This window comes from Chenopodium quinoa, unplaced genomic scaffold, assembly GCF_001683475.1.
Source record: "Chenopodium quinoa cultivar QQ74 unplaced genomic scaffold, ASM168347v1, whole genome shotgun sequence".
NCBI lineage: Eukaryota > Viridiplantae > Streptophyta > Magnoliopsida > Caryophyllales > Amaranthaceae > Chenopodium > Chenopodium quinoa.
The window spans coordinates 1630814-1642876 of record NW_018744996.1 but is presented as its reverse complement, the minus strand read 5'-3'; the positions used below and the strand labels follow the sequence as shown (position 1 = coordinate 1642876).

Here is a 12063-nt window from a genome sequence, read left to right as displayed (position 1 = left end):
TTTGAAATTGGAAAATAATTTTATTGAATTTTTATTATTAAAGCTTTACAAGCATGTTGATAGTAATCCCACTATGCGAATTTAGTAGATAAGACTTTGAACTTTGTATGACCGAGTCTTTCCTCAAGAATAGCCTTGAAATAGTAGGAGACTAGTTTGGGGGGTGTGCACATTTGGGTAGGGAATTGGTTTTAAAAAAAAAAGAATTGGATTTTAAAAAGAGGAATTGGTTTTGAAAAGAGTAATTGGTTTTAAAAGGAGGAATTGGTTTTATAAATCGTTTTATTGAATTATTGAGTTATTGGAATTGTTTTGAGAATATTGAGAATTGGTTTGAAACCATGAGTTTTGAAATTATTGGATTAACATTGGAATTGGTTTTAAAAACATGTTTGCAAATAAATTGAATTTACTTATCTTGCACTGATCATACTTGGCATATTTTGCTAAATCGTATTTCCTATTTGTTTTGATTTGCCCTGTTTACCTTAAAGGTAAGCAGTGTTGACTATTTTCAGGTGGAGTCAATATTTGAGCATATGGGAGTCCCGGGATGTTCTTCACCCAGATTAGGAATGTCGGTCTTTGTTTATTTATGAGTACTCATGACAATGATTTCTATTTATAGCTATTATTAATAAAGAAATTAAGAGTTTGAGTTTTCGCTGCAAAGTATTGGTTTTGATTAGTAGTTTTGGTAGCCTTGCGTAATCACGCGGCGGTATTACGCCTAAGTCTATCTCTACGGTTTAATTATACATATTATACTGGTATTCCGTAGAGGGAGATTTGGGGGTGTTACACAACCGGCGCCAAGGAGGAGGAGAGAGCCGTGAGGGAGAGAAAGGGAAGTTTGAGAGGGTTGGGTCTCGTGTTTGCTAACTCAGGTTTCAATTAACAGTAAAACTGTTCTACTGAAAACCTAGGCACCTAGCCTTTTTATAATCCTATTATAACTAGACTAGGTTAGAAAGCCTAAAGCCCTCCAAACTCCACCTCATGGCCGGCCACCTAGAGTGACGAGGCCCATCATGGGCCTCTTTCACTTATGCTCAATCGATGCCCTTTGTGTGACCTTATAAGATCCGTTCAATTGGGTTTTAGCCTATTTTACCTGCCTAAAGATCATTAGTACCTCTAGCTATGATATAATGACGACCCGAAAGAACGAACTTAATTTTCTCCATAATTTGATCTATTATATATCTAGTAATTGCACTTCACGAACTGTCAATCCGTTCCAATCTGAATTCCAATTTTTTGACAAAGTAATTCAATCCGATTCCATCCCATTTCTCCCGACATTCCTAGCATAAGCAAATCAAAAGATTTTCTAGACTTCACATAATTAAACCTCTCCAGTACCTCCGTGATGAAGTGTAAATGAAAAGCACTACATTTTACATCAAAATATTTTGGTTTGGAATAGATTGAATCTATCCGAATAGCGAACACTCGAATTTCAATTTCTATAAAAATTGGCTACAACATTCAAAGCCACTCAACGCTTGATGAGTTGTAGATTAACGGTGATAAAGACTTTGTTTCGTTCAACTTATTATATGCATTTTCCTTTTCCTAAAATTATCTGATTTTATTTTAACCTAATTGTGTCTAGTGTATAACAAAGGAAAAAAAAAAAAAAAAAAACTTTTCTGATTCTAAATTGTGTGTAAGGATTCTCTATTATCTAATGTTAATCGTTAGTTTGATTATCAGTATAGTCAATTTAGGGTTCTTCTAAGCTGGATTATTCAACTATTGGTTACAATTACTCTTAACAACTTATGAAGGATTATAACAATCGATTTCGTTGCTAGAATATTGCTTTTCATATTCTTAAACTAGAATTTAATTCGAACCTAATTTGATGATTGAATCAAATTTGATTGCTTATGTGTTGGAAGCTTTTGTTTATATCATATAATCCTTTAATGTTAGGACAGAACTGTGTGTAATCTATTGTCGTCGTATATTTCTTATTGAGATTCTGGATTTGTTAGTGACAGGTTTGAAGTCATAATTCTTTTTTTCCTCCAACATTGTTAGTGCTGAAAATCTAAGTAATTGAAAGAACAAAAATCAAATGTCTTTCACTAAGCTCGGAAAATCCTTACCCTTTATTTGGATTTTGAGGTGTTGTCCTTTATCCTTATTTTTTTTTTCTCCAGTACATTATCTTGCTTTTTGACTATGATGTAATACGGAGTAATATTTATTAATTTTTATTCCTTGTATGGCATTGGTGTAACACTATTTTTGTTGGGAAATTTCGGCTGCCAGTGGCCGTGCTTCCCACCTTTGTCACTATACTTTGCTAGCTGAATGGTCATATATCTATAATCTGGGAAATTCTTGATGATTTATGTGAGGAGATAATAGAATGAAATTTGTACGTATTTGCTAGGATTATAAGTATTTAAGCTAATTATCGACCTTCTTGAGGATGGACGTTATGATTGACCTTAATTCAATGAGAGTTGGTATAATTATATTTATAAATGTGCTTATTAGCCGGATGTTTCTGGTATAATCTAGTAATGTAGATTGAAACAACAATCTTTAGAGATGAGTGTGCAGAGGCTTAGGATTCGGTAGTGTCACAAAGCTGCTGATTTTAAATTTCAAAATGACAACTAGGGCACTTTAGATCTAATCCCTCCTACTGTATCATTGTATAGCTGGTGAGCGATCCCAGTTCGCAGTAGTTACAAACTTTAAGAGCTTTTCTATGCACACAGTATACTGAGTGGCCAGCTTCTGCGCAGCAGAGGTTGTAATTGCTGGACTTATTATCTTATTTGCTTGTCTTTCCAATCCCTCTTCTACAAGCCTAAAAGTCTAAAACATAGATATTGTTTATTTTTTTTATTTTTTTTTTCTCTTTCTTTTTAATCGGAGTCAACAAACATCTCCCTATGTTCTCAAATTAGATTTAATTGGTCCTATGCTTTGGGTTTTTAAAGAGCTTGATTGAATCATTTGAATGAAACAAATATTCTGTTCTGAAAAGTTGCCAATCGTTCAGCAATGATATTCAATAAGTATTATTTGAAAGAGGCCAGCATTTTCTTCTTAATTAACCTATGAGTTTTTCTGGGTCATCTTTAAAAAAGTTCGTGTAAACTCAACTCCATCCCTTTGAATGAAAATGGAAGCACCAAAGAAAGGAAAGAGCGAGATTTTGTTTTTGGGTGGGGAGGCCTATGCCTGAAATGCTTGCGTTCATCTCAGGCAGATGCTTTGGAAATATCTCCTTCATTCTACTTTTCTCACCTGTGTACTTGGGCTCTCCTCTCTCATTGAAAACTTAGTCGAAAAGAAGCCAATATTTTCTTCTCAATTGACCTAGACTTGCTCTCATGTAGTTTGACTAGTGTTTTTTTTTTTCCCTTAACTTTCTAATATCTGGTGAAAGCTTGTTGATCATACTAAGTAGTTTGTCTTGCAACTACTTAAGTAGTGTTTCTTTATTATCAGGAAGCTGGAGCAAGATGTGGAAACTGTAATAAGGGTACTGCAGCCTGGGCCAGTAGGAATTGTGGAGCATAAATTTACAGATAAAGAAATACATGATGCAAATGCTATGTTTAAAAATGCAGTGAAGAATTGGCAAAGGAGAGCATTATTGGAGAAAAGTGGTGTTGTGAAAGATTACGTGGAGTTTTGATAGGAATCTATACATAGTTTAAAGTCTTGGAATGTGTTTAAATTGTCAATTCTGAAAAAGTCTGTAGTATCTTGTTAGGGTTTTACATGAAGGATCGTCATTTATTGATATTAAGATCTTGCAATGAGATTTGCTGATCCTTGACAGCGTGTAATTCTGAATTGAAATAAATTGAACTACCCCATTCTGGCGTTACTGAGATGAGCATTTTATTCGTACTATATATAAGTTCTTCAGTTTTGAGCGGAGAAAACAATTAGGAACATGCAAACTGATGTCAACATATTGGTGCCAAGGTATGTTTTACATTTGTTTTTTGGCACTGTATTTCAGCTAATTAGTCTATATTCTTGTGACTTCTTGACAAGTGACAAAAAATATCCTGAATATTTTGTGATTTCTGAAAGGTATTGGGGCTATTATTAATTGTTAGCTCCATATAATCATCATAGAAATGATTTTTTTTTGTTTAGTGATTGTCTTCAGGATCTAAAAAAGTCTGTTGTGTGCTTATTGAAAAAAAAAAAATGATAGATTAGCAAGCACACCATTTTTGATGCTTCACAATAAATTGTAGTGCTCTCCATTTTTAAATGAAAGTGATTCCATTAGTGGACACTGTAGGGTACATCTTTATTTTCAAATGAATAGTAGGGTACATCTTTATTTGCAGAGAAAGTAGAAGAGAAGCTCCTCGTTAGTTTAAGTGATTACATTAGCAGCATCATATTGTCTAACTGATTTCTAATCTTGTTACCTTGTAGTCTTGTACAGTAAAAGAAAGAGGCTCAAAATGAAGTCTTTGGTTATGTACTATTTCAAACCCATATGGCTCCTGCTTCCAAGAGCTGAGACGCCAATTTCCCTTGGATTTGGAGGCTAAGGACTTCTTTAGACCCACCAACTAACTTATGGCCAATGAAAATAGCTGGCACACTTGGCTTATTTCCCATGCTCAAAAGACCCTTTTCAATCTCTTTCCCATTTGGAATTTCATCAAGCTCGTATACTGTTAAATTGGCTCCATAGCTTCTCATAAGTTGCTTCATTGAGTGAGAAACACAGCAAGAGCTTTTACTGAAGATCACTAGCGGCATTTCACTCACTAGATTCTTCACAACTTCCATTGCCTTTACCCCGAGCTTTTAAAAATCGGAAATGTTGATGGTTTGTTTTTAAAGCTTAGCTTGGCTTCTCCTTGCAGAACTTGTTTTGATTACGAGGTCTATATATAGCTGTCATTATAGGTCATGGGCTGAAGAGAATACTGTTAAGGATTACTCTAAGTCATTGCCTTTAAAAAAAAAAAAGATTATATTTGTAGGTAATATTCCTATGCTGCTGCTTACAAAGGTCAAGTAGTATGTTGCTGTGCCTCACATGTTTTTTCTTGAGAATCAAATAGGTATATGGCGATAGAAACTTCTAATAGTTTCCACAAAAGTACAGTGGTAAAATTCTAATTTTTCTTATGCTGAATGTTGTTCTTCAGACAGTTGAGCATTTTCATACTTAAAATAGATTCCTAAAAATGGCCTTTCAGTTCAAGTTGTTTCAGATATTTTTGAGCTATGAGGATTGTAGTTAGAAGCTGCTTTGGCTTCCTATTTACTTTACCTGACTATTGCTTTAAATAATATAATTACTGTTATTCTTACAGCTATCTTTTGAGGAATCTGATGAGATGGATGAAGAGGTGAAATCTATTTAGAATGTTAAACCTTTGCTTCTGATTTTAAGCTTTAGAAAAGTGAGAGATTGATATCCTGAAAAGTTTACTGAAAAATCTAAAACTAATAATCTGATATTCTGTAGTTATTTCTGTTCCATTTGGTACAGATTGAAGATTAGGTTGACATTCAAATGAAATAGGTAACAAATCCTAAAATGCCCTCATGATTATTGATGTAAATTATTCCTACATGATTATTGCTGCAAGTCAATCCAAGAGCGTGATTGGAAGACCAGTGAAGAGAAAAATGTCATTCTGAAAGATTATAGCTCTATGATTGAATTCATACATTGTTTCCTGAATAATTGATGTCAAATGTAGTGCTTTTCATTTACTCTTCATCACGGAGGTGCTAGAGAGGATTAATTATGTGAAGTCTAGAAAATCTTTTGATTTGTTTATGCTACAAATGTCTGTAGCTTTTCATTAGGGCTTTAATAAAAGGGATCTTGTTGGTCTAAGGAATCTCTCCAAAGGTCTTTAAGGCCCTTCAGTGATAATGAAGAAAATTTGCAGTAACTGAGATGAAGTATGAACAACTTTACCTTACAATTTAGTATAGGTCCAATCTTGAAAGGAAAATATTTTGGTACATACAATTAGTTAAATAGATATGTACTGTTGGTGGTACTGGTGTATTAGATGCTGAACTCATTCACAAGTCAATTTGAAAAAATGTTCATCTGGAGGATAAGTTGAGATTTGGTGCTGTACTTGCATGTTTTATACCCTTACATAACTTCTTGAAGTTGAAAGTGTTTATGTTAATGAAAACTAAACCTTAGCTAACTGCTGTGATACTTCCCCAATGACTGAAGTATGTAACAGATAAGTCTGAGCAACCTTTCATAGCCTTACAAAGTGTCCTGTGAAGAATTTTGATTCTATCATATTATCATGCACATTTTTGTAGGTTTTAGTAGTTATCTTTAGATAAGTCAGGATGATGCTTGATTGCGAGTAAAGATTTGATCAATAAGCTTACATAAGTTTTATCTTCCATCACCATCTTGGCATGTATGGTTTTGCAGATGGCTGGCTGATCAAGTTTTACAGCTGCTGTGGGCTTGTAGCATTTTATGTTAGTAAGAAGTCAATATGTTCCCAGTGATGCCTGGAGTTCAGCAGATCTGATATCCTTCATCGATAAGGGTCAATATATACTGGTATGTTTAAGTTTCAAGTTAGCGGGAATGCAATCTGCTAATCGATACAGTAGTCATGTCATGTGACCAATAATTTTGGGATGGAGTACAACTATTTTGTGGATGTTATCTTTATTTCAGACATCTTACAATAGTATTTGTGACTATTCATACGAAAGAGAGACTAATTAGAGCATATAAGCTGGCGATATGCATTGTCATTTATTCTTTCCTGACATCTGTAACAAGTACAATTATAGTACTAGACAGATGGTTACCAGTTACTTTTTTGAAGGATAAGGCTGTGGGGAGGGGGAGATATTAAGTAATAAACATATGCTTATTGTATTGCTAAATGGTAATAGATTCACTATTTAATGCTGTTATAAGTAGGTAACTATAGTTTGATATTTAAAATTAAAGTAGTTATGCTGCTTTTTCCCTGCCATTTACCTGGGTAGGTCTGATTGCTGTGTCATACATGCTAATGTTAGTTAACTTCTGAACAAGTGATCCTTTTCCATAGAAATTAGAATCTACCGCTTAATGTGCAATTGGTAGAATTTTCATATTTGCTGATTTGTACTTCAGGTCTGGTTGTTTCATATTTTAATTTATTTTGATTTATTAAACTATTTTCGACGAAATAAGTTCAGATATGTCAATATAACCCCATAGACAAAATAAGTTCAAACAAGTTAATGTAAGGTCTAATAATTTTAGATAAGTTTAAATAAACTCAAATAAGTTCAATAAGATGAAAAGCTCAATTAAGGGAAAATAAGCTAAGAGAAGTTTAAACAAAACAAGCTTAGATAAATTTCAGATAAAATGTCTCACAAATTAGACAATTTAGAATCAGAAAAGTTTTTTTTTTTTTTTTTTTTTTTTTTTTTCCTTTGTTATACACTAGACACAATTAGGTTAAAATAAAATCAGATAATTTTAGGAAAAGGAAAATGCATATAATAAACTGAACGAAACAAAGTCTTTATCACCGTTAATCTACAACTCATCAAGCGTTGAGTGGCTTTGAATGTTGAAATTCGAGTGTTCGCTATTCGGATAGATTCAATCTATTCCAAACCAAAATATTTTGATGTGAAATGTAGTGCTTTTCATTTACACTTCATCACGGAGGTACTGGAGAGGTTTAATTATGTGAAGTCTAGAAAATCTTTTGATTTGCTTATGCTAGGAATGTCGGGAGAAATGGGATGGAATCGGATTGAATTACTTTGTCAAAAAATTGGAATTCAGATTGGAACGGATTGACAGAGTTAAGCCCTTTACCTGTAATTTCTTAGCATGTACACTGCTTTCAAGACATTCTGAAATTGTAAGCCAATGTTGGGATAATTTGTGATTTTATATTATCGCCCTATTAAAAAAAAGGAGCCACAGGCCATTAATCAAAGGTAGTGTTTTTAGTAAAGATTCAGGATAAGATCCAAACTACTAAATCCTAAACTGGATTGGATCGGATTGAATTTTGTTTCGGATTGGACTGGACTAATTTGTGATATGCATATCCCATGCTATTATCTATGTGAGTTCTTCCTGAGGGCTGTGTAGGGGTTACATTATATTTATCGACTTGGTATTCCTTTCACTGTTGGTTCAAGAGTTTAGGATCTTGATTTATTTAAATTCAAAATCTGTAAGATAGATGACAAGCCCTTTTGATTATTTCACATTCAGCTGTTAAAAGAGCAGATCTTTTTATCACAAATTAGAACAAATACTTTTTACAAATGAAAGAGATTACATTATACCATTATGCTAATTAACTCATTTTATGAGGATTAGGGTAGATTCTTATTTATACAAGTATGCAATAAAACTGAGAGAGCTCCTTACAACTGAAAGTGATTCTATTACTGGCATTGTTTTATATTGTTCAATTAATATCTTCATCTCATATAAAAGAAAGAGATTCAGAATAATGTCTTTAAACTAAAATCTACTTAGTGGATGTTTTATTCCAAATCCATATGGCTCCTGCTTCTATGAGCATAGGCACCAGTTTCCCTTGGATTTGGAGGCTAAGGATTTCATTTGAACCGCCAACAAACTTTTGGGCGATAAAAATAGCAGGGACACTTGGCTTAATTCCCATGCTCAGGAGACCCTTCTCGATTTCTTTTCCATTTGGCATTTCATCAAGCTCATATACTGTTGCATTGGCTCCATAGCTGCTCATAAGCTGCTTCATTGAGTGAGAAACACAGCAAGAGCTTTTGCTGAGAATCACTAGTGGCTTTTCATTGGCTAGCTGCCTCACAACCTCCATTGCTGCTACCTGAACCGTGTAAATTGTAATATGTTGATGGTTTTTTTAGAAATTGTTTCTTGTGCTAGTTTTACTTTGCATGACTTGTGCTTCCTTGAGGATCTATTTATAGCTGTCATTTTAGGCGAGTGAGTTAACTGTTCAGGATTATTCTAAATCATTGTCTGGATAAAATTTTGATTGATTTGTGGCTAATATTCCTATGCTGCTGTTTACAATGGTCAGCAAGTCTGTTTTTGTGCCTCACATTTGCTTGAGAATCAACTAGGAATGTGGCGATGGAAACGTGTAATGATTTCTATGAAAGTACGGCAGTGTCTATGGTATTTTCCTGTGGGCAAAATGACACTTTTTCTTATGCTAAGTTTTGTTCTTCAGACAGTTGAGCATTTCCCTCACTGAAGAATAGATTCCTGAAAAATGGCCTTTCAGTTCAAGTTGTTCCAGATATTTTCGAGATATGAGGAAATCAGAAGCTGCTTTGGCTTCTTATTTTTTTCTGCCTTTTTTCGTTTTAAAATTGCAAGTACTGTTAGTCTAACAGCTGTGATTGGAGGAATCTGATGAGAGTAGTGAGGTCTATCTAGAATGTTATACTTTTACCTTCTCAACTTTCTGGCTCTCTGCTATAGAAAAGTGAGAAAAATCTGAAGCTGATAAGGTATGATTTACTTTCAGTTTTTACTTTTTATCAGTACGGAATGAAGATTTAGGTTGACATTTTATTGATAAGGGAAAAGAATCCTGATATGCATGCATAATTATTTCCTTTTGATGCAAGTGTGTTATATGTAACACTGTTGAAATGTTCTCATCTTTAACTATCATCCTAATCCTCGTGCTATTCACATATAGCAAATCATGTATTATCGTGCCTAACAGTAAATAAAGGCATAATAACAAGCACTATGGCATACCTTTCTCCAACTGTGTATCCAAGTCATAACATTGCCTGAATGAGGAAGTTTTTTGGACTCAGATCAATGGATCCTAGGGCGATTTTGAGTGATTTAGCCTAAAACTGATGCTAACTGAAATACTTCGTACTCATGGACTGCATATAGTTGTACCACCTTTCCTGCACATAAATGGTGATTCTTACAGGTACGGTCTGTTGAATAATACTATAATTGCATAGAATTGCTGCTATGTGGCATCCAATGCATGTTTAAGCATTTAATAAATCGCATAATTTAGTGATTTGGAGCAATTTAAGCTTTTAATCAACCCAAAAAGAAAAAAAAGGAAAAAAAAAAAAAGCAATTTAAACCAGGTTTTTGCGGTCCAAAAGAGGTACTATTGAAGACTAATTAGTGACCATATTGCACTCTGTAAAGTCTGTAAGCAGCTCAATACCAATAGAAGGGTCAATACTTAAGTCCACTTGATCATGAATGTGTCACTTCTCACTTGGTAACACAAATGAAACCTTATTTACAAACAAACCATTTACTTTGTACCTCCTTCGTTTTTTTTAAAATGCAACAAACTTTTTTGGCACGCTTTTTTAGCAGTTGATTAGAGTAGGTGAATGAGCGACTTTATCACAATAATTTAAACACGAAGATTAGAGACGGGTTAAGTACTAAGTGTATAAATTATTTTGATTAATCTGACCATTTTTCTTGCTTAATCTCTCCTTTAAAATACTTGTTAAAAAGGTTTATTGCATATAAAAAATAAACAAAAGAAGTATACTCCGAATACTTGTATATAATAATATTAATTTATATTATTTCCTTTTTTTTTTCTTTTCTCTGTGCAATGGGTTTAGTACTAAGTGTATAAATTATTTTGATTAATTTGTCTATTTATAATGTTTAATTTCTCCTTCAAAATACTTGCCAAAAAGGTGTGTAGTATATAAAAGAATACTCTGTAATGTATAATGACATTAATTTACATTAACTTACAAAACACCCACTACCATTAGCCTATAGCCATCTCGCAGGCTAAAGACACATTTATACATCATACCAACATTGCATCTAGCATAACTAACATGATGAGTATTACAATTATCTTGTCTATTGTAATGAAATGACCATAGTTACTCTTTTTCCTTGGAAGGTTGAAGCGATCAAGATCATGATGAAGTGGAACTTCTTCCGTCAGCTACTTGTTTCTGTGATGAACGATTCAGTTGTGGTTGAGCCATATTCTTCCTTGTTTTAGCTGCTCAAGATAGCTTATGTTTGGGTCCAATTTAGTCCAATTGGGCCTGGTCACTGAATGATCCAATTAAAAGCCCAAGGTTAAGGTTCAACTCTCCAAATGTGCTAAAGTCAAAAATCAACATCCTCAAAGCCATGTCAAGGTCAGTCAACGGCCCAATCAGCTTGGCCCAGCCCAACTGACTTCCGGGCCCAATCCGCCTCCTTCATTAGCCAAGGTATAAAAGCCAACAATTTGGTCAATTCTTGGTAAGACAATAAAGCCTCAAGCAACTAAACTCTTGCACAGCTTTCTCTCTCTAATATACTGACTTAAGCATCGGAGGGGCCTTCCTCGGCGTCCCCCCCGAGGCTAGTTTACGTGTATTTGTTGTGCAGGAAACCCTCGGCTCCTGCGTCGTTCGGACCGAGACCAAGTTCCCTCAAGATAAAAGGATCTTCCGAGATTCGATTGTTTTCATCCGAAACAATTTGGCGCCGTCTGTGGGGAACGCTACTAAATTTCGCGTCAGTCATCAAACACTCCGGCAGTCGCCATGACTAAGAGTGGAAAGAGTTCCAAGAAGGCTAAGAAGGGAGGAGGCCGGATTACGGTGAGGGAACGCCAGCCGGTTTATCCCTCCCCGGAGCAAGCCTCTTCCGAATCGGAGGCCCCCATTTCTCCGGAAAGGGAAGCCTCAAGAGGTCCTAGCCTCCAGGAGGAGAACACCTCGCACCACACTCGGCAGCCGGGGCCATCCCCGAGACCGAGTGGCTCAGGTGCGAGGAACTCCCCGCCGCGCCATAGCGTGCAATCCAGGTCACATCCGCGGGAGACTCCTCCCTCCGGACCCTCCACCGAGGAAGTGGCCAGAGCAGTGGCCATCTGCATGGAGTTCCTTAAAGCTCAAGGGGCTCCAATCCAGATGCCTGATGATCACCAGCCGAGAAACCTGAAAAGGAGGATCGGTCAGGATGATGGTGGACAAGTTCCACCACATAGAGAGCTCGGCCAGAGGTGGCGAGGGGACACCCGAAACTCCAGTAAGGAGAGGAGGAGGAACCCTCAA

At 35.3% G+C, this 12063-nt stretch overlaps 2 protein-coding genes and 1 long non-coding RNA gene across 3 annotated transcripts; 1 reads left to right on the top strand and 2 right to left on the bottom strand.

Annotated features, from left to right (window-relative positions):
• Positions 1 to 1241: 1241 nt before the first annotated feature.
• On the top strand, positions 1242 to 7397 carry LOC110707258. Its single transcript, XR_002508459.1, has 3 exons — positions 1242 to 2136; positions 3481 to 3966; positions 6434 to 7397. It is a non-coding gene; the product is annotated as an uncharacterized LOC110707258 (long non-coding RNA).
• On the bottom strand, positions 4153 to 6439 carry LOC110707257 (monothiol glutaredoxin-S1-like). Its single transcript, XM_021885275.1, has one exon. It carries the CDS (start codon positions 4795 to 4797, stop codon positions 4489 to 4491), a length of 309 nt encoding a protein of 102 aa, XP_021740967.1. The 5' UTR covers positions 4798 to 6439; the 3' UTR covers positions 4153 to 4488.
• A 119-nt stretch (positions 7398 to 7516) lies between the features above and the next one.
• On the bottom strand, positions 7517 to 10416 carry LOC110707256 (monothiol glutaredoxin-S6-like). The gene has a single exon (XM_021885274.1). The coding sequence runs from the start codon at positions 8838 to 8840 to the stop codon at positions 8511 to 8513; it is 330 nt and encodes a 109-aa protein (XP_021740966.1). The 5' UTR covers positions 8841 to 10416; the 3' UTR covers positions 7517 to 8510.
• Between the last annotated feature and the right edge of the window lie 1647 nt (positions 10417 to 12063).